The sequence below is a fragment of the Muntiacus reevesi genome, chromosome 1, assembly GCF_963930625.1.
Source record: "Muntiacus reevesi chromosome 1, mMunRee1.1, whole genome shotgun sequence".
In the NCBI taxonomy this organism is placed as follows: Eukaryota; Metazoa; Chordata; class Mammalia; order Artiodactyla; family Cervidae; genus Muntiacus; species Muntiacus reevesi.
The window spans coordinates 139,998,721-140,021,712 of NC_089249.1; the positions used below are offsets into that span (position 1 = coordinate 139,998,721).

Genomic DNA, 22,992 nt, shown 5'->3' on the forward strand with positions numbered 1-22,992 from the left:
GTGCTTCATCCAGCCCAGCATTTCACATGATGTACTCTGCATATAAGTTAAATAAGCAGGGTGATAATATTCAGCTTTGACTTATTCCTTTCCCAATTTGGAACCAGTCTGTTGTTCCATGTCCAGTTCTAACTGTTGCTTCTTGACCTGCATACAAGTTTCTCAGGAGGCAGGTCAGGTGGTCTGGTATTCCCATCTCTTGAAGAATTTTCCACAGTTTACTGTGATTCACACAAAGGCTTTGGCGTAGTCAATAAAGCAAAAGTAGATGTTTTTCTGGAACTCTTTTGCTTTTTAGACGATCCAACGGATGTTGGCAATTTGATCTCTGGTTCCTCTGCCTTTTCTAAATCCAGCTTAAACATCTGGAAGTTCATGGTTCACATACTGTTGAAGGTTGGCTTGGAGAATTTTGACAATTACTTTGCTAGCATGTGAGATGAGTGCAATTGTACAGTTGTTTTTAACATTCTTTGGCATTGCCTTTCTTTGGGATTGGAATGAAAACTGACCTTTTCCAGTCCTGTGGCCACTGCTGAGTTTTCCAAATTTGCTGGCATACTGCATTTTGCTGGCATATTTGCTCATGTATGTATATAAATATAAATTAATATAAATATTATATATAATCTACTGTCTTCCAAAAGTTGTAAAATGCTTTATTCACTTAGTTTTTAGTCAGTTAGAGTTAGCTACATTATTCTAGCCATAAAGTGATTCTGGTATTGCCCTTAATCTCACAGGGAAATTTTTAAATATTTTACCATTGAATATGATTGCTTTTGGTTTCTGGAGATAATCTTTAAGTTTGAGAAACTTCTATTCCTATTTGCTATGAGTTTTTATTATGAATGGGTGTTAAATGTTATCAGTAGTTTTTTCTACATCTACTGTGATGACTTAAATCCTATCTTCATGCCAGTGGTCTCCAAATTTTTATTTCCACCTCAGATGTCTCTCCGAAGAACCACACCTATGCATGCCATTGCTCGCTTAGAACTGCCTTTGAATGTTACACACCAGATAATAATTTTTTTGGCCCAACACAAGGCCAGATACATTTCATGATATTGGGTGAGTAAGGTGTGAAAGAACGTGAAGTTGCTCAGTTGAGTCCGACTCTTTGCAACCCTACGGACTGTAGCCTACCAGGCTCCACCGTCCATGGGATTTTCCAGGCAAGAGTACTGAAGTGGGTTGCCATTGCCTTCTCCAGGAGATCTTCCTGACCCAGGGATTGGACCCAGTCTCCAACACTGTAGGCAGATGCTTTACCATCTGAGCCACCAGGGAAGTCACCTTGGCTGAGAAAATGTGGTGTCAATTTTAACTCAGCTAAATTTTTAACAGCTTTCAATGCAGCTGTTTTGCTGGAGAGTTCATTTGAATACCAAGTTTTTGCCAGAGGAACATTTGGACTTGGCCTAAAAAAGATTAGTAAACTTTCAGCTTTTTTATTAGCAGTATAATAATATTAATAATTTACTGAATTTTTACTTTATCCCAGGCTTTTTATTGAAATAATCTTGTTTAACCATAACAACCCCATGGTCTGGATTTTTAAGTTGGATATTATTATTGACTTTATAGCCAAGGTTATTGAGGACTAGAGAAGGAACTTGTACAGGCAATATGTAATGAGTCTGGGATTCAAACACAATTTGACAGACTTTAGAGCAAACATGCTGAACTACTATACTATATCTTAAGTATCAGTGATACAAAAATAAAATATATGAACTATTCACTTCCATCACATTTCTAACACTTATGACATCACTAACTTCCTAACCTTAGAGCAGAGATCAGGGTTAAGAACAAAGTTTGGGAGATAAAAGCAACAATTTTACTTTTTGACAGCTAGACGTCTGAATGCATCACTCTCTTGTTTAAATATTTCAGTGGACTCTCATTTTCTTTAAAATAAAATTCAAATTCTCTTAAATAGCTTACAATCATCTGGTCCTGCTTCATGTGCTAGCCTTATGTTGAATCACTACCCTTCTCAAACTCTGCGTATTGCTATGAATATTCCTCACCCCTCTCTTTAGCTGCCTTCCCCTAGTTTATTTCTCTCTCCCTGGGTTTCAACTTAAATGAACTTCTCTAAGAAGCCTTTCTGAATTTCTCAAGTGTGGAGTAGATATCCTTCTTCTGTACTCCCAGAGCATTTTTTACTTTTCCCATCACAACACTCATAGCAACCATCATCTGTATTTTAACTGCTTATATACCTGAATCTTCCTTAGACTGCAGGCTTAGTAAATAGCAAATACCATGCATCTGACCTTGTTCGTGAAAAGGTCTCCAACGTCTAGCAAAAAGCAGACTGAATATTTAAATGCATAGTTGTTTCACATATCTTAATCAACTCCAGTACAGCATTCTTTTCTGAGATTATTTTACAACCTAAACATAAACCAATACTTTTAAAGTGCTCAAAAATTACTCTCTTTACACTAACCTAATACATAGCTCACTTTTTTAAAAGAAAATATTTGATCTACCTCCTAAAGCAATGAAAATAAAAACAAAAATAAACAAATGGGACCTAATTAAACTTAAAAGCTCTTGCACAGCAAAGGAAATCATAAACAAGATGAAAAGACAATCCTCAGGATGAGAGAAAATATTTGCAAACGAACCAACAAAGGACTAGTCGCCAAAAGACACAAACAGCCCATGCAGCTCAGTATCAGAAAAACAACCCAATCAAAAAACAGGCAGAAGACCTCAATTGACATTTCTCCAAAGAAGACATATAGATGAAAAGATGCTCAACATCACTAATTATTCAGTTCAGTTCAGTCACTCTGTCGTGTCCGACTCTTTTGCAACCCCGTGAATTGCAGCACACCAGGCCTCCCTGTCCATCACCAGCTCCCGGAGTTTACTCAAACTCATGTCCATTGAGTCGGTGATACCATCCAACCATCTCATCCTCTGTCGTCCCCTTCTCCTCCTGCTCTCAATCTTTCCTAGCGTCAGGGTCTTTTCAAATGAGTCAACTCTTCGCAGGAGGTGGCCAACGTATTAGAGTTTCAGCTTCAGCATCAGTCCTTCCAATGAACACCCAGGACTGATCTCGTTTAGAATGGACTGATTGGATCTCCTTGCTGTCCAAGGGACTCTCAAGAGTCTTCTCCAACACCACAGTTCAAAAGCATCAATTTTTCAGCACTCAGTTTTCTTCACAGTTCAACTCTCACATCCATACATGACCACTGGAAAAACCATAGCCTTGACTAGACGGACCTTTGTTGGCAAAGTAATTACAGGGAAATATAAATCAAAACTACAATGAGGTTATCAATTCACACCAGTCAGAATGGCCATTATCAAAAAATCTACGAACAGTAAGTGCTGGAGAGGATGTGGAAAAAAGGGAACCCTCCTACATTGCCGGTGGGAATGTAAGTTGATACAGCCACTATGGAGAACAGAATGGAGGTTCCTTGAAAAACTAAACACAGCACTACCATATGACCCAGCAATCCCACTCCTGGGCATATGCCCTGAGAAAATCATAATTCAAAAGGACACATGCACCCCAATGTTCATTGCCCCACTAGTCACAACAGCCAGGACAAGGAACCAACCTAAGTGTCCAATGAGAGATGAATAGATAAATAAGATGTGGCACATATATACAATGGAATACTGAGTGTGTGTTAGTCGCTCAGTCATGTCCAATGCTGCAACCTCATGGACTGTAGCCCACCAGGCATCTCTGTCCACAGAATTTTCCAGGCAAGAATACTGGGGTGGGTTGCCATTCCCTTCACCAGGGGATCTTCCCAACCCAGGGATCAAATCCAGGTCTCCTGCATTGCGGATTCTTTACTGTCTGAGTCATGACTCAGTCACTAAAAGGAACAAAACAGGGTCATTTGTAAAGACACGGATGGGCCTAGAGTCTGTCATATAGAGTGAAGTCAGAAAGAGAAAAACAAATACTGTGTATTAATGCACATGTATGGACTATAGAAAAATGGTACAGATGAAGCTATTTCCAAGCCAGGAATAGAGACCCAGACACAGAGAACAGACACATGGGCATAAGGGAAAGAGTGGGGGTGGGACGATTGGGAGATTGAGATTGATATATATATATACTACCACCTAGTTGGAAGCTGCTATAAAGCTCAGGAAGCTCAGCTAGGTGCACCTGCGGCAGGGGCGGGGCGCACTGGAAGGGAAGTCCAAGAGGGGATATAGGTATGCATATGGCTGATCTACTTGATCGTACAACAGAACCAAGGCAACATTGTAAAGCAACTATATCCCATTTAAAAAAAGTTCTGAGCAAAAAGAAAAAATAAAGTGCTCAAAAAAATTACACTCTTTACACTAACCTAATACATAACTTACTTCTTTAAAAGAAAATATTTACATACCTCAAATTAACGAATATTATATATCTAGCAATAAGAGGTTCTCCATGAGCAGTTCTTGCTTACAGACATCCCCAAGAGATAGATTTAGATAACCAAAGAAAATGTGGATAGACTTGTTAAATCTAATAGATTTAGATAACCAAAGAAAATTTATTTATTTTCCCAAAGAAAAGCCATACAGAAATCACAATTTCCTCTTCTCTGACACAAGTGTTTTTCTTTCAAACATCCCCTCGATGTATGACTAATTATCACAAATTAAATTGTTTAAAAATAACCCCCATTTGTTCTCTCTCAGTTCTGTAGGTCAAAAGTTCTGGTAGGCTCAAATGAATTCTCAGGGTCTCTCAAGGCCAAAATCAAGGTCTCAGGCAGGCTGAGCTCTTATCTGGAAGCTCTAAGGAAGAATGCACTTCCACTCATGAAGGCAGTTAGCAGAATCCAGTTTCTTGCAGTTGTAGAACTGAACTCCCCATTCTCTTGCTGGTTGTCAGTTGGGGACCACACTCAGCATCTAGAGACGGCTCTAAAATCCTTGTTATGTGGACCCCTCCATCTTCAAACCCAGCAACAGTGCATCAAATCCTTCCTGTGCTTCAAATCATCTGACGTCTCTGTCTGCTAACAGCTGGAGAAAATTCTGCTTTTAAAGGACTGGTATGATCAAATATGGCTCACCTGGATAATCTCCCTTTTGATAATCCCAAATCAACTGAGTAATAACCTTAATTAGAACTGCAAAAATTCTCTTTTGTCATGTATGTAACAATCACACATGTGATACCTTGTCATAGTCACAGTTTCATGGATTAGAAATCTTGGGGGGCTATTTCTAAATTCCGCCCACAAAATCACTAATAATAGATAACACTGTACCCTCGCTGGTGGCTCAGTGGTAAAGAACCTGCCTGCCAATGCAGGAGATGCATGTTCAATCCCTGGGTCAGGAAGATCCCCTGGAGAAGGAAATGGCAACCCACTCCAGTAATTTTGCCTGGGAAATCTCACGGACAGAGGAGACTGGTGGGTTATAGCCCATGGGGTCACAAAAGAGTCAGATGTGACTTAACGACTAAACAACAACTGTCCCTTAAACATACTTTACCGGAGAAGGAAATGGCAACCCACTCCAGTGTTCTTGCCTGGAGAATCCCAGGGACGGGGGAGCCTGGTGGGCTGCCGTCTATGGGGTCGCACAGAGTCGGACACGACTGAAGTGACTTAGCAGCAAACATACTTTGCACAAAATATCTTATTAATACCTCAGGTTTCAGAGCTCAAGCAAGGTGAGAAGGACACTTGCCCAGAAGGAAAACCCAGCACAGAGTGTCAAGAACTGAAGCAGGATAGGAGGCCTTCTGGCCGGTAGAACAGCCCAGTGCAGGAAGAAGGAGCTTAAATCCTTCTTGATGAGGCAGGCATCTGCATGGGAGAGGAGACAGTTTCCTCACAGTGGTGATGGGAGACTACTAACTCACAGTAGAATTGCTCAACTAAGTAAATATGTTAAGGATAATAAACATCAGGTTTCTCGCTGTCAGAAAAAGAAGGAACAAATATGATTGGGAGAGAGCTAGCAAGAAATCCATTATGTTAGACGCCATCTGATACATCAGTGTGAACTCATTACTCTCGATAAAGATGGAAATACATGTGTGTACATAATACATACACTCGTATATTCTTGAGCTTTGCCTACTAAGAGCAATTGACAGCAGTGACATCTCAAAGGCAATGAGTACATCGAGTTCCCAGATCCTGGCTTCTTCACATCATTTCCCCTAAAAGAAACTAGGCTCTGTAATGGTCATCTAGACTGCCACCACAAAATATCACAGGCAACAGAAACTTAACCTTCCTCACCATTCTGAAAGCTAGAACTCCAAGATCAAGGTCCTACTTGGTTTGGCTTCTGCTGAGATCTTCTCCCTGGCGCGTACATGGCCACCTCCTCACTGTGTCCTCCCACAGCCTCTCCTTGGTGACTGTACTCACTGGGGCAGAGCTGGGGGTGAGGCGCACAGCAGAGAGTCCTCTGGTGTCTCTTCTTCAAAGACAACTGTCCTATCAGATCAAGGCCACATCTTTACGACTTCCTTTAATTACTTCCACAGAGACCCCAGCCATACTGGCACTTAGGGCTTCAATACATGAATTCGGGGGAACACAACCCTAATGAAATGGAGGATTCAAGGGCTAAAGCAGTGGTCCCAAATCTTTTTGGCACCAGGGACCGGTTTCGTGGAAGACAATTTTTCCACAAGCAGGCAGGGGATGGGGATGGTTTGGGGATGATTAAAGCACATTAAGTTTATTGTGCTCCTATAAGAATCCAATGCCTCCACTGATTTAAAAGGAGATGGAGATCTGGTGGAAATGGGAGCGATGCGGAGCAGATGTAAACACAGATAAAGCTTGGCTTGCTTGTGCACCACTCACCTCTGGTTGTGCGGCCGGTTTCTAACTGGCCACAGAGCAGTACCAGTCCACAGACTCAGGGTTTGAGACCCCTGGGCTAAAGCACAAAAAGTAACAAGCTACAACACCTTATTGTGTCAAAAACCAAGGAACTGCTCAGTGAATGATAGGGACACGCCAAAAGTATATCAGGCCAAGAGACAAGATATAGAAGCAACCTAAGTGTCCATGAAAAGATGAATGGATAAAAAAAGATATTGTATATGTACACACAATGGAATATTAGCTTAAAATAATGATTAATAATTAGTTTAAAATAATGTTCAAAATAATGAAATTTTGCCATTTGCTACGACACACTTAGACCTGGAAGGTATTATGCTTAGTGAAATAAGTCAGACAGAGAAAGACAAATACTGTATTATCACTTACATGTGGAATTCAAAAAATAAAACAAAGAAATGAATATAACAAAACAGAAACAGATTTACTGACACAGAGAACAGACTAGTGGTTACTAAGGGGAGAGAGATGGGGAAAGGGTACAAGAGATAGGGGTAGGGGATGAAGAAGTACAAAGCACCATGTATTAAATAAGCAAGATATAAGGATGTAAAATATGACACAAGGAATATAGCTAGAATATAGCTAATATTTCATTACTTTAAATGCAGTATAATCTATAAAAATACTGAATCACTACGTTCTACACTTGAAACTAATCCAACATTGCAAATCAACTATAATTTACAAAAAAAAAGGACCCATTCCTTAAGTGTGAGAACCAAATTAGTGACTTGTTTCCAAAGAACAGTGAACAGGAAAAAAAAAACCTTTAAAAAGAAGTGATGTAGCAGACATAATTTTAAACAAATGATCAAGGTTAACATCACCAGTAGAAGTCATGCTGATGACATGTACCCCATCAAACAACATGATCAGAAGTGGACTTCACCTGTGTGGAATTCTTCCCAAAATTCCATAACCCTGATCTCCCATAATAAAATGATTATACAAACCCAAGGTGAAGAGCGTTCTAAAAATTTCTGACCGAGTTACCAAGTCATGAGTAATAAAGACTAAGAAACAGGAGCATAACGGAGACTGAGGAGATGTGCTAACTAAATGCAATGTGGTACCTGCAACAGGTAACCTGCAACAGGAAAAGGACATACACAAGTAAACAAATGAAATCCAAGCAAAGTCTACAGTTAAGTTAATAATAATGTACCAATGTTACTTCCTTAGTCTTAACTAGTTTACCTTGATTACAAGATGTGACATCAGGGGAAACTGGGTAGAGAATATATGAGAACTCCACATACTACTTTTGTAACTTTTTCTGTAAATCAAAAATTAATCCAAAATAAAAAGTTTATTTAAAAAAGGAAATAGGGGCCAGCTTAAAGAAGCTCCCATTGTCCAAATGTAAAACAATTAAGGCATAAAAGTAAGTAATGATAGTAATGGAGCATAACTCACTGAACAACATAGGAAACCAAGAGTTGACTTTTGATATAAAGTAATGAATTAATAAATTGAACACTAGAAAGGGAATACAGGCATACCTCAGAGATAATATAGGTTTGGTTCCAGGTCACTCAATAAAGTGAATATCCAAACAAAGTGAGACACATTTTTTTTTGCCTTCCCAGTGCATATGAAAGTTACGTTTACACTATACTGTCATATATTAAGTGTGAGGTAGCACTGTCTTAAAAAAGCACATAATTTAAAAATACTTAACTGTGGAAATTCTGAAGGAGATGGGAATACCAGACCACCTGACCTGCCTCTTGAGAAACCTGTATGCAGGTCAGGAAGCAACAGTTAGAACTGAACATGGAACAACAGACTGGTTCCAAATAGGAAAAGGAGTACGTCAATGCTGTATATTGTCACCCTGCTTATTTATCTTATATACAGAGTACATCATGAGAAACACTGGGCTGGAAGAAGCACAAGCTGGAAGCAAGATTCCCGGGAGAAATATCAATAACCTCAGATATGCAGATGACACCACCCTTATGGCAGAAAGTGAAGAGGAACTAAAGAGCTTCTTGATGAAAGTGAAAGAGGAGAGTGAAAAAGTTAGTTTAAAGCTCAACATTCAGAAAACGAAGATCATGACATCTGGCCCCATCACTTCATGGGAAATAGATGGGGAGGCAGTGGAAACAGTGGCTGACTTTATTTTTTTGGGCTCCAAAATCACTGCAGATGGTGACTGCAACCATGAAATTAAAAGATGCTTACTCCTTGGAAGGAAAGTTATGACCAACCTAGACAGCATATTAAAAAGCAGAGACATTACTTTGTCAACAAAGGTCCATCTAGTCAAGGCTATGGTTTTTCCAGTAGTCATGTACGGATGTGAGAGTTGGACTGTGAAGAAAGCTGAGAGCTGAAGAATTGATGCTTTTGAACTGTGGTGTTGGAGAAGGCTCTTGGACTGCAAGAAGATCCAACCAGTCCATCCTAAAGGAGATCAGTCCTGAATATTCACTGGAAGGACTGATGTTGAAGCTGAAACTCCAATATTTTGGCCACCTGATGCGAAGAGCTGACTCATCTGAAAAGAACCTGATGTTGGGAAAGATTGAAGGCAGGAGGAGAAGGGGGCGACAGAGGATGACATGGTTGTATGGCATCACCGACTCAATGGACATGAGTTTGGGTAAGCTCCGGGAGTTGGTGATGGACAGGGAGGCCTGGTGTGCTGCAGCTCGTGGGGTTACAAAGAGTCGGACAGGACTCAGTGACTGAACTGAACTTGTTAAAAAATTGCTCTCCATCATCTGAGCTTTTAGTACATCGTACTCTTTTTGCAGTAGTACCAAAGACCACTGATCACAGACCACCATCACAAATGTAACAATGAAAAAGTTGGAAATACTACAAAAATTGCCAAAATGTGATACAGAGACACAAAGTGAGCAAATACTGTTGGGAAAATGGTGCTGAGAGACTTGCTTGATAAACTTTCAACTTATAAAGAAAATGCAGTATCTGTGAAGTGCTAATAAAGCAAAGTACACTAAAATGAGGTATGCCTGTTTTAATTCAGGTATTTCATTTCAAAATCTTTATTAATTACAAATAGAATTACAAATCTGCTTGTAGAAGCCCGGCAGATATCACTTTTAAAAAAAGTCAGAAGAATCAAGATAACTTTACAAACAAAGGGAAAATTCTACAACATGTACCACCTTGTGATGTTCCTGCTAAGGCTATATAACATGAATGTAATTATGCAGCACTAATTTAATTATAAAAAATGTCCAAATTGAAGGACACTGTATAAAGTAACTGGCCTGTAATCTTTGAAAGGGTTGAGGTTGTAAAAAGACAAGTTATTTCAGACTGAAGACTAAAAAGACACGACCAAGTGCAGTATGTGATTCTGAACTGGCTCCTTTCACTATAAAAGATATTAATGGGAAAACAGGCAAAACTTAAACATGATCTGAAGACGAGATGGCAGAGTTTTTAGGTTCATGGTTCAGTTCCATTGTTCAGTCGTGTCCGACACTTTGCGATCCCATGGACTGCAGTACGCCCAGAGCCTTCCCTATCTGTCTATCGAGTCGGTGATGCCATCCAACGATGTCATGCTCTGCCGTCCCCTTCTCCTCCCACCTTCAATCTTTCCCAGCATCAGGGTCTTTGCAAATGAGTCAGTTCTTCACATCAGGTGGCCAAAGAATTGGAGTTTCAGCTTCAACATCAGTCCTTCCAATGAATATTCAGGACTGATCTCCTTTAGGATGGACTGGTTGGATCTCCTTGCAGTCCAAGGAACTCTCAAGAATCTTCTCCAACACCACAGTTCAAAAACATCAATTCTTTGGCACTCAGCTTTATGGTCCAACCCTCACATCCATACATGACCACTGGAAAAACCATAGCTTTGACAAGATGTACCTTTATTGACAAAGTAACGTCTCTGTTTTTTAATATACTGTCTAGATTGGTCATAGCTTTTCTTCCAAGGAGCAACAGTCACCATCTGCAGTGATTTTGGAGCCAAAGAAAATAGTCTCTCACTGTTTCCATTGTTTCCCATCTATTTGCCATGAAGTGATAGGACTGGATGCCATGATCTTAGTTTTTTGAATGTTGAGTTTTAAGCCAACTTTTTCATGGTAGTTTCAGAAAGTTTCACAGTAATGATGTGTTTATGCTGGATAAAGTCCATATTTTTAAGAAATACACAATAAAAGTCCTCAGGTTAATAGAAAGTAGGTCAGCATTCTCTCAAACAGTTCAGGAAAAATAAGATATTTGTACTTATAACTTTTCTGTAAGTTTGTGATTATTTCAAAATTTAAAACTTTCCAGATTCACGTGTTCTTGTTTATTGCTGTTACTTCTTTTTTTTTGTTTTGTTTTGTTACTTCTATTCTAGATCAGGATGCAAAATAAGTAACAAGATATAAAGTCAGAGAGATGAAGACTAATCTGAAATCAAAAGCAAGCAGCTGAACTTGAGGGTAACAGAAGATTCAAAGTTCAGGAAACAAAGGCAAGCTGGGAACTACAGCAGATAATCTCTATAGTGGGTTAAGGAAAGATATAAAAACGTATTGGCTAGGGCAAAGGAAGTGAGGTGGGGCTGGGTGAAAGGCGATGGCAGGAAAGAGGCAAAGAATACGTGTGCAAATACAGGCTCAAACAAACGCAATTCTAATGCTATATTGGTAACAAAGGTTTACAGAAAGCTTCAAACTCACAAAGCGTATGTATAAGCATAAGAATCTAAAGATAATGATGGTAAATAAGCTCAAAATTAAGTATCAAAAAAAATTAAGCATCAAATGCCTAGAAAACAAATTTAGGGACACACAATAAGTTAGGACTCAGAAATCTAACAAAGAAGAAATTTACCATAGCAATACTTACTGTAAACAGTCTTGATATGTTTTTAAAAGAGAAACCTTTGCATCCACATATGTTAAGTGGGAAATAATACATTATAGTATCTTAGACTCTAAGAAAAAAAATTCTGAATATCTACTCTGTGCCAGGCATACTATGTAAAGTGTTAGTAATACCGCATAACCAGAGAACAATGAACATTGACATCAAACCTAAGTGACATAGGTGACTTTTTTAGAAAGAAAATTAAGAAGCCTGATTTATTTCTTGCCCAGAAAGAGGACCATGCCACCTATACATAAATGTGGCCCACAGAAGTTTCTGCTGAAAACTCCTCTCAATAAGCAGCTTTGGACCTGTTCAAGTGGTCCATATAGTCAGGTGAAGTCCCAAAAACATGATCAAAAGTATAATAGTGTGGGAAGGTGTTCCTCAATCTAGGTATAAAATCTCTCAGAATGAAATCAGAGGTAAATTACAAAAGATCCACAGCACCTTGAATTTACATGCAGATTTCTATGTGCCTATGAACATTAAAAGGGATTCCCTAATAGCTCAGTTGGTAAAGAATCCGCCTGCAATGCGGGAGACCCCGGCTTGATCCCTGGGTTGGGAAAATCCCTTGGAGAAGGGAAAGGCTACCCACTCCAGTATTCTGGCCTGGAGAATTCCATGGACTGTATAAGTCCATGGGGTCGCAAAGAGTCGGACACGACTGAGCAACTTGCACATGAGCATTAGAACTTTTCCAGAGAGAGGGTTTACAGCTTTCAACCTATTCACAAGCCATAAACAGTTGACTGATAGAATAATTATATGTGAATGGAGTTCACTGCCAAAAAAGCTAACACAGTCTTACAATGGAAAATGTGTTCATCTTACAAGCTAATCCTGAAAGCCTGCCATGTGCCAGACACATTAACAGAAGCACAGCATTTTAGAACAAATAGGTGGGTAGTCTCTTCTGTATTAAACTTCCCGTGGAACAACGTGTCAGCTTCTAGGTTAAACACTGATGACACCAAGATAAATATTACATAACCCTGTCCTTTGAAACACTTAGGATATAGTGTATGTATGGGAATTACAATCATAATACAGTGTGGGTTAAGAATATAACTTTGGAATCAAAAAGACATTAGCTTTTCTCCACTCTACCAACAAGCTGAATGATTGCACAGACTGCTTGACATTAATTTTGCATCTCTGTTTTCCTATCAATAAAATGAGAATTAAAAAATTCTGATCTTACAGCCGTGAAAAAAGTATTAAATATAATGCAAAAGCAGCACAGTGCCTAGCAACAGTTGTTTAGTTGCTAAGTCCTGTCCAACTTCTTTGCAACCCCATGGACTGTAGCCCGCCAGTTTCCTCTGCCCACGGGATTCTCCAGGCAAGAATACTGGAGTGGGTTGCCATTTTCTTCTCCAGGGGATCTTACTAATCCAGGGATTGAATCCACATCTCCAGCATTGGCAGTCGAATTCTTTACCACTGTGCCACCAGAGCAGGCCTCCAATAAATGAAGATTATTATCATTATTATAGAAATTCAGAGAAAAGAGACTTTGCTCCAGCTGAGGGATGACAAGGAGATCTCAACTAGACTACCATACTCAATTCTATGTGCCACATTTTACGAGATCCAACAACAAAATGATAGTGGTGTGTGTTTAGAGAAAAATAATCAAGACGGTGAGGCAACTCAGACTCATGTTCTAAATTGAGTGGTTTGAAGGAAGCAAGGTTGTAAGTTAAAAAAGAGAATATCATAATTTCTCCATGCTACTAGAGGAGAAAAGTTGGGTCAAGAAATCAAAATTTCAGGGCAATAGATTTTATATATTTAATATAAATAAGACATTTATAACAACAAAAACTGTCTGAAGATGGAGCAGGATATCTTACAAAGAAGTGATTTCTTTGAGACTAAACATGTTAAAAATGTGCTGGAATCCATGTGTTTAGGACCCTGCAAATTGTATTCATGCAATGCAGGAGACCCGAGTTCAATCCTTGAGTCGGGAAGATCTCCTGGAGGAGAGCAGGGCAACCCACTCCAATATTCTTGCCTGGAGAATCCCATAGACAGAAGAGCCTGGTGGGCTACAGTTTATGGGATTGTGAAGAGTCAGATAAGACTGAGCAACTAACACACTATTCAACAAAAGGGTTAGATAAAACATCTTCTACCATCCTTTCCACTAAGGTTTCATGTTTTTTAAATTAAAATTCTGTATTATTTAGGATACTACTGGTTGTAGTAACATAAGATCTACGTGGAAAAAGAATAGTTATGACAAACCTAGACAGCATATTAAAAAGCAGAGACAAAAAAGTAAAAAAAAAAAAAAAAAAAAAAAGTAGAGACATCACTTTGCCAACAAATTGTCAACAAAGGTCCGTATAGTCAAAGCTATGCTTTTTCCAGTAGTCATACATGGATGTGAGAGTTGGACCATGAAGAAGGCTGAACACCAAAGAAATGATGCTTTCCAACTGTGGTGCTGGAGAAGACTTTCAAGACACCCTTAGAGAGCAAGGAGATGAAACCAGTCAATCCTAAAGGAAATCAACTCTGAATATGCTTTGGAAGGACTGATACTGAAGCCCCAATACTTTGGTTACCTGATGAGAAAAGCTGACTCATTGAAAAAGACCCTGATATGCTGGGAAAGATTGAGGGTAGGAGGAGAAGGGAAGTTAGAGTCTTACATAACTAAGAAATTCAAAGGTAGGTCTAGTGTTAGACACAGTTTGACCAGGGTTCTAGCTCAGCTTCTCTACTCTTTCCTTTCTTCTTTTTTTCTTTTCAGGTCAATTCTCCTCTGGATGTCTGCTTTGTCCTCATAATGTCAGCTGAATCAGAGCAATGAGTCTCTGCATTCATATTCCATGCAAAGAAAGAATTATTTACCTTAACAACCAAAGTCCTAAGCTTCTTTATTATACTAGGCTGAAATAATCACCGTGGCCAAGGGACTACCCTGTGTTGACTGGCATAGGTCCAGGTTACTGCCCATCCTTTAAACAATCCGAATGGCAAAAGTGAAGAATTTCGTTCATTGGTTATGTCACTTGCACAGATGGGGACAGAGAGCAAACCCAGTCAAACCACATCACTAAATAAGGGAGAGGTAGGTCCTCAGAGAAAGATCTGGGTGCTATTAGGAAAAACAAGAAGAAAAAAGGAGACTGACAAGGTAGGCAACAGCATCAGGGGCTGAGCAAGAAACAGATGGCACGCTCAAAACCTGAGTAGCTGGAGAGAATTTTTGAAAGAGACCATCTTCAGAAGTTCACAGAAAGCCCATGGTTAGCAACCGCCAGTCCACTACAACCCCCAGGCCTGATAAGGCAAGTGGAGTGATTACGACCACGCAGGTAGCCTATTTGAATGAAAGTGACAGTAGCTCAGTCGTGTTCTGACTCCTTGCGACCCCATGGACTATATAGTCCATGGAATTCTCCAGGCCAGAATACTGGAGTGTGTTGCAATTCGCTTCTCCAGGGGATCTTCCCAACCCAGGGATTGAACCCAAGTCTCCTGCATTGCAGGCATATTCTTTACCAGCTGAGCCACCACTAGTTGCATGTAGAGACCCACTGGAAAGAAACTGTGACCTTTGACAGAGGAAACAACCAAGTCCCAGGTAACCTGGAAGATAGGGACCTGGGTGAATAAATGCCTCACTCTCTCCCTCCTCCACCCTTTGATCTCCCCCTAGAGGTTTGGCCAATGCAATCAGAAGCCAGAGAATGGGAGAGCCCTGTTAGTGCAACCCACAGTAAAGCCAGCCTCCAAGGACACAAAGCAGGTGATAAGGGTGGAGAAAGGTCTGGAGAAACAAGTGGAAGATATTCGGTATAGCAACCAAGGATGCTCTTCTGCAGATAATCATGAGCCAAAACTGATAATACAGACACATGTTCTAAGTGGCCTGATCTTCCCACTTCTCATTCAGTAACCCTCCCTGAACGCTGTCCCCTGTGAGTAAGGCAACTGCTTCTCAGGCAAATGAAGTAAAAACACATCCAGGATTTCTAGTAAGCAATTATAGATCTTTAAATTTACAGATGATTTGGTTTTCTGTATTTCTATTTTAATATTCTTTCATTAGCCTGTTCTAGCTGGGCTAAGCACAAAGCTTTCTGCCCACAGATGAGACGTGAGCCCTGGAGACCCTTAAGGGACAGTAAGTGCAAATAGAACAATCAAGAGACAAAACTCAGGGGGTTAGTAACCCTATTAGCAGCAACAGCCTTTGATTGGAGTTATCTCATTTAATGCTGCCCTGATCTTCTGAATCTTATTTATTTACAGAACAGTTCTCTTAAATGCAGCCCCTTCTTGAGCAGCTCACATAAGACACAGGTGCACCCACCAATGACTGGAAGCTGGAAGTCTCTGCTCTAGCACAAAGCTAACCAGATATTATTGTACTATTTAGAGTAATCTTACACTTTAGAAGCATCATAGCTTAAATAAATGTTAAAATGCTAACCAGCAAAGCTAAATACCACCTACTATATCCCTTCTATGTTATAAGTCCAAAAATAACTTACAAGTATAACTCATTCATTAATTAGGGAGTGGTCTATAAATCACCTGAAACTTCTCTAGGATTGCTCCTTAACACTCAGCATTGTGATGCTAACCACAAAATACTCCTCTTCTCAAATGTGTTTTTAGAGCAAGAATAAGCATTGCTGAAACACTTTTTAAGAATTTCTGCCAAGACTAGAAGTTCACTGAGCCAGTGGTGTCCCAGAAATGTAGAAATATATTCTCTTAGCAGCTTTCAGTGTCCTTGTTACACTGGGACACAGGAAATATGTAGAACCCCTAAGTCAACTGTGATTACACTAAAAAAAGAAAATGCGATAGGTAACTTTTAAGTAGTAGAAACCACTACACTAAGAAAAGTAACTTTTGAAGTAAGCAAAATGACATCCTCAATAAGAAAAAGAATGATTTCATAATGGAAAAACATCCTAGTATTGTCAGGAAAAGTGATGAATAATAGCCCCAGCTTAAAATGAGGCAATAATTACTGAATATATTGTTAGAGAAAACAAATATAGGTATATTTTTAAATCCCACAGTTAAAGAACACAAGGCATGTGAGAAAACTCTACTGGTTTCTGACTAACATAAAAGAAAAGTGGGAATAGATAGCATTTAAGGAGAAAATCAACCAGAGTTTCCTACATTTGGTAGCTTGCTATTCTAAAAAGTGCTATGCTTTCAAATGGGCCTCCATGAATTAACCATCAAGCTTCTCAATTGACTACCATAATAGAGCACTTTGAAATCAAATTTCAGTTCAGTTGCTCGGTTGTTTCTGACTCTTTGTGATCCCATGGACAGCAGCACACCAGACTTCCCTGTCCATCACCAACTCCCACAGCTTGCTCAAACTCATGTCTATCGAGTTGGTGATGCCATCCAATCATCTCATCCTCTGTCGTCCCCTTCTCCTCCTGCTTTCAATCTTTCCCAACATCAGGTTCTTTTCCAATAAGTCCAATTCTTCACATCAGGTGGCCAAAGTATTGGAGTTTCAGCTTCAACATCAGTCCTTCCAATGAATATTCAGAATTAATTTCCTTTAGGATTGATTGGTTGGATCTCCTTGCAGTCCAAGGGACTCTCAAGGGTTTTCTCCAACACCACAGTTCAAAAGCATCAATTCTTTGGCGCTCAGCTTTCTTTATGGTCCAACCCTCATATCCATACATGACTACTGGAAAAACCATAGCTTTGACTAGATGGACTTTTGTTGACAAAGTAACCTCTCTGCTTTTTAATATGCTGTCTAGGTTGGTCATAGCTTTTCTTTCAAGAAGCAAATGTCTTTTAATTTCATGGCTGTGGTCACTATCTGCAGTGATTTTGAAGCCCAAGAAAATAAAGTCTCTCACTGTTTCCATTTTTTCCCCCATCTATTTGCCATGAAATGAAAGTTACTAATACCAAAGTGAGACAACAGAGTGTTTTTTCTATTTACCAATCCTGGCTATTGGCCCAAGCACTTCACATTTTCTGATTACACAATGTCTTTCAGATTTTAAAATAAATACAACAAAGACAAAATACACGCATATGATATGTAAGAAAGAAAACTGAGTGAACTCAAATGATATAGGAAATAAATACCACTGTTTCTCCACTTTGAAACCCTAGTAACAATGCTACTGAAACAGAATCAGGTTAATCATAAAATATACACAATTTAAGAAATACATTTAAAAATCCACATATTAGGGCACTACCTTAACTAATCAAAATTCAAAGTCAGAGTTGCAAAAGATTATTCACACATATAGACACACACATATACACAATGGCTACAGTGAATAAGAACCAGTGCTCACAGCATCGTTATTATTCATTATAAATAATGATAGTAATTATTGTAAATATTAGTCATAATAAATCAATCACTACAATTACATTCCAAAACACATACATTCAAAGACATAACTATAAGGATCAAATCACAGTGGCATGGAGTACTCAGGGATAGAGGTAGCTTTAAAAAAATTAGAGTTGAATCCAGGGCAGGACCAATAAAAAATGAAACTAGAAATGTAGGCAGGGGCCAAGTCACAAAAAGCTAGAGCCTTACATTTCTATCCTAGTATGTCATGCTTCTCAAGTGATGTCTGCGTACTCCATGGTAATACCAGAGTATGGAAAATCACAGGATAAAGACAGTGGATCTTCCTTAAGTGTCAAGTTTATGAAAAAAAGACCTGGAGGAAGTTAACTGAGTTTAAGTCATTGTTTTTATATTAAATCCAACTTTACTAAAACATAAAATCAATGTGAATTTTTCAGACAGAACATGCAGCTTCAAAGGAATTTCGCTCTTGCAGTAGGCTAATTCAGGTTCACTGTTCCTTACAATTTGAGGAAAAGAGACAAATAAGGGAGAATTGAAGGAAAATTTGAGAATCAGAGCTGGGAATGGGAATGTGGAGTCAAAGATTTGTTGTTGCTTTAATAGGAGAGTGACATGGTCATATTTGTGCTTTGGGAATGCTCTCTCAGGGAAGTGTAACAGGATGGGCTAAACATAAAAGGTAGCACAGTAATGAGAGTAGGCAACAAACAGAAAAGTTGTAAACTTGTGCAAGTGAAAAGCATATGAACCAGAGTGGAAGCTGTGAGAACAGAGGGCTGGGAGGGCTCCAGAAAGCATACGATGGTCACCAGGCAGGTCACTGATGGCATGGTGACTATTCTTTTGAGGACTTGTTAGTTCTCAAGGTGTTCATTTTTTTTAGAGCAAGTATTTCTACTACTGTAAGGTATTTGATATTTGTACCTTTAAAAGCTCCCACTTAAAAATAACATTGTAAAAAAAATAATAACATTCTATATCTTCTAATCATAGGAAGAGTATAGCTGTGGGATGCTATTGTCAGTCTTTTATACCAAAAATTAAACAAAACATGAGTAAGATTTAAGAAAACTATGTTTAATTAAGAAAACGTCCATGTTTTCAAAATGTTAAGAAGAAATCACTGGGCTCCTACTGATCAATCACCAAATACAGTGTTTCTAGAAATATGACTATACAGTTTGAGAACTCAAGTTAGGAATGACTTTGATCCATAATGTGATGTTACCAAATAAATCAATGAATAAACATAGCTTCTCCTAGAAAAGAACAAGAATTTGGGTATTTTAAAACATCTCATTACTTAGAAGCTGGACAAAAAGTAGTCTTTTAACTTTTTTTAACCATGTTAGTCATTTCATAAGGAGTAAATAGGAGTTTATCTAGGTGATATTGGCTAAACAATACAAAATAAAATTAAACTTAATCCTTCACTAATAAGTTGACAGTAAAATGCAGCCACTAGGTAAAATCAGAATTAGAATTGCTATGGGAAATAAAACATAAAACAAAATCTTTGCAGAACACATTCATGGAAATACTCCAACTTGAGAAGTAAATCAAGTAAATGTTAATTTCATTGGACTAGTAAAAATAGCAATTCTTTAGTCTGAAAAAAAATGTCTTTTAATTGCTTTTAAAAATTAGCATATTTGGTCTACTCTATTAATTTATGTAACACAGACCATTGATAGTTATGACTGTGATCAGAAAACCTAGGAACAGTACAAGTACTGAAGACAATAGCAAAAAAAAACAAACCACTATTCAAGCAAATGTTATCTGCAATCAAACACTGATCTGTTTAAATTTTAAAACTGCATTATCAGAAATACTTAAAATATTTCATTATAGAAATGATCATACAAAAAATAAAGACTAGGACAAGTCTGGAAACTAGTATTCCAGGTGCTAAAAACAGCTTGTTTTGTTGCTTACAGATGAAACTCTTCAGTTCTCAAAAAACCTGGTATAAAAATTTAACATAAAAATTTCAGATACTTTACTTGCCAGTAAAAGATTCATCTACATATAGAGATCTTATACCAATTTCATTTGATAATTTATGCTTACTACCTTATCGTTGTTGTTGGGTCACTAAGGCAAGTCCAACTCTTTGCAACTCCATGAACTGCAGCATGCCAGGCTTCCCTGTCCCTCACTTTCTCCCAGAGTTTGCTCAAATTCCATCTATCTTATAGAAAATCCTAAAATTGAGATTACACATAAATTCATAACAGAGGGAGACTACCTCAAAGATATAAATCAGTGTGATTTTCATAAAACCTCTCTCCATCACTAACAAGGAATTAACTATTCCTTTTATTGGACTCTTTGATATATTTTTTTCCAAGTCTCTTAAGACGGGATATGAGAAAGATACCAACAGCAAAGGAAAAATAGAAATGTCTAAAATTTATGCTCCCAATATTTTTAGATTTTGATGCAAAGAAATGTGATAGCAAAAGTAACTGACATTCTACAAAGAAAATCAAGACACCCCTCTCTCTTCCAGATTACCTACACATAAAACTATTCCTTCAATTTTTTTTTTAATGCCATCTGCCTTTTCCAAGTCTCCCTCTTTCTGAGCTCACTTGCTGTCCTGTCTTTGCGTGGGCACGGGAAAGCTGCTTCAATGAAATCAGTCCATTGCAGTTGTCCTTACAGCATTACAAAACATAACCCGCCTAAGGGGAAGTGGACAATAATGGAAAGAGTTGGAAGAGGGATGAGATGTACAGATACTGGCAGAGATTTTTTTGCATTGCTTTTTTGAAACAAAATGGCCCTTCATGCATATGGGTTACAAGGTTACATGCTCACATTTATAGTGAATGCCTATGTAAGATCTAATTACAAAGCAGCGAGGCAATGGTCTCATTATTTAACGGATCTAATGGAAGAACGCTGCAATTATCAATAGGCAGCCCCCCGGAATACCATGCATCCTAACATAGGAGGGAGCTACCCAAATTGCCTCAAATCTGCAACCACCAGTACAGCCCACCCTCCCCATCCCCCAAAAATATAGAAATTCTGGCTAAATGTTAAATATACGTGAACATCTAGACAATTAAGAAACCCTGAGCAGTCAAAGAAAGTCGGGGTTTTTTTGGTTTAAAAAAAAAATGCATGCACACAGGGAAAGATAGTATTTCACGTTAACAGCGGTTATCTTTAAGTATCAAACATACAGGTGATTTCTATCCCACTCCCACCCTCCGTCGCGATTCCTTCTGTTTTCTAGTTTTCTTACAATGAGCAAACAAGCCTGTTAATTTGGCAATCCAGGAGGCAGGGGCGGGGGTGGTGGTGGTAAAGTCAATTAGATGCAGAGCTTAAAGCAACAGTTAATTTGGTTCAAAGACTCAGAGAAACCTATCTTGAAGCTTTCTCGGAGTCAGTAAGACGGCAGCGAGGCTCCCCAGAGCGCTGCGATAACCTCTATAACCAGGGTCTTAGCAGACTGAGGGGACAGAGTTGTTTCATACAAACTCGGGCAAGTGCTCCAAAGAGCAGCAAAACTCACTCCTAGCTCTCCCGTGACCCCGCCCCCCATGGCACGCCCAGGTCCCGAGGACCCCGCGGGACCCCGCGCCCATCTCAGCGGGCTCCCAAAGCCTCGGTTTCCGCCCCCTCCCAACCCAAACTCCGCTCCGCAGCCCACCGCCACTCTCCTTCACCTACTCCCCCAAACCCCTCCCGCGACACACGATCCTGGAACCGGCCGGACTTAGAGACAGCGCTCCGGGTTCCCGTGACCTTGGAGAAGCCCCTTCGCCTCTCCGAGCCTCAGTTTCTTAACGTGCCTCCCTCGCGGGGCGACCGCGGGCGCAGAAACCGGGGGGCTCTGCAAAAGCCACGGACGGTGCTCGTAACTCTGCACGACCCCTCCTCCCCCGGACCGCTCGGAGACTCCGGGCACCAGCCTGGACACCTAAGAGGCAGCTCTGCTCTGCAGCTGCTGCGCCGGAGCCCCCGGGGACGCGCCGCCTCGCAGCCCGTCCCCGTACCTGGCAGCTGCTGTCCTGGGGCAGGTTCTTCACCAGGATTTTTCTGCGGTTGCTCAGCTCCCGGCGCATCCGCTGCAGCCGCGCGGCGACCTCCTCCGGGTGCAGCGCCGCGGGTGCGGGGCCCCGGGCGTCGTCGCGCGCCTCGGCGAAGGGGCTCGGCCCGCGCGGCCCCGACCCCGGCGCCGCCGCGCCCCCTTCGCCGCCGCCGCCTCCCGCCGCCGCCATCTTCCCGGGCGCCCCGCGGCTGCGGGCTCCTCGGAGGCTCGAGGGGAAGGGAGAGAGCGAGCGGGAGGAGGCCCGGGCGGGGGCGAGGCGGGCCGAGGCCGCAGAGCGGGCCCAGCCGCGGGGAGGGAGGGAGAAGGGGGACGGAGGCGGCGCCGCAGCCGGCAGCCGGCGGGCGGGAAGAGGAAACCTGAGCGCCGAGGAGGAGCCCAGAACCACCTCGCGGGAACCTCCCCTCGGGCCGCGGGCCCCGGAGCACTGGAGCGCCCGCCCCGCCCGCCCCGCGAGGGCCTCGGCGCAGCCCCCGGGACACCTGTGCGGGCGCGGGCGGGCGCGCTCCCCTCCCCGCAAAGCCCTAGGGAACTCCCGGGCTGGGACACTAGGTATGCGGCTCTTTGGCACCGGCTTCCCCCGGGGCTCTCGAGCCCCCAGCGCCTGTCCCCGCGCGGCCTCCCCACGTGACGCCGTAACTGTCCCCGAGCTCCCCTCGAAACTCCCGCGCTGGGATAGCTCCGGGGCTCAAGACGCGCCTTCAGCGCCTGCAAACCCGGGGAGGCCCATCCACACCCCGGACGGCGACCCTTCCGCCGTGCTCAACGTGTGCACGTTTGGCAAAGAAATGAGTTCGCAGTGAAAAATAAGATGTGAGGTT

The 22,992-nt window shown here is 40.8% G+C and overlaps 1 protein-coding gene across 8 annotated transcripts in view; it reads right to left on the reverse strand.

The window, feature by feature from the left end:
* Positions 1–22,465, reverse strand: part of RAVER2 (ribonucleoprotein, PTB binding 2) — a 126,969-nt gene extending 104,504 nt beyond the window's left edge. For all 8 annotated transcript variants that reach the window (XM_065911589.1, XM_065911573.1, XM_065911555.1 and 5 more), the window contains exon 1: positions 22,119–22,465. In XM_065911589.1, the coding sequence (XP_065767661.1) occupies positions 22,119–22,343 (225 nt within the window). In that variant the 5' untranslated portion in view covers positions 22,344–22,465. The remainder of the gene's footprint in view (positions 1–22,118) is intronic.
* Positions 22,466–22,992: the final 527 nt, after the last annotated feature.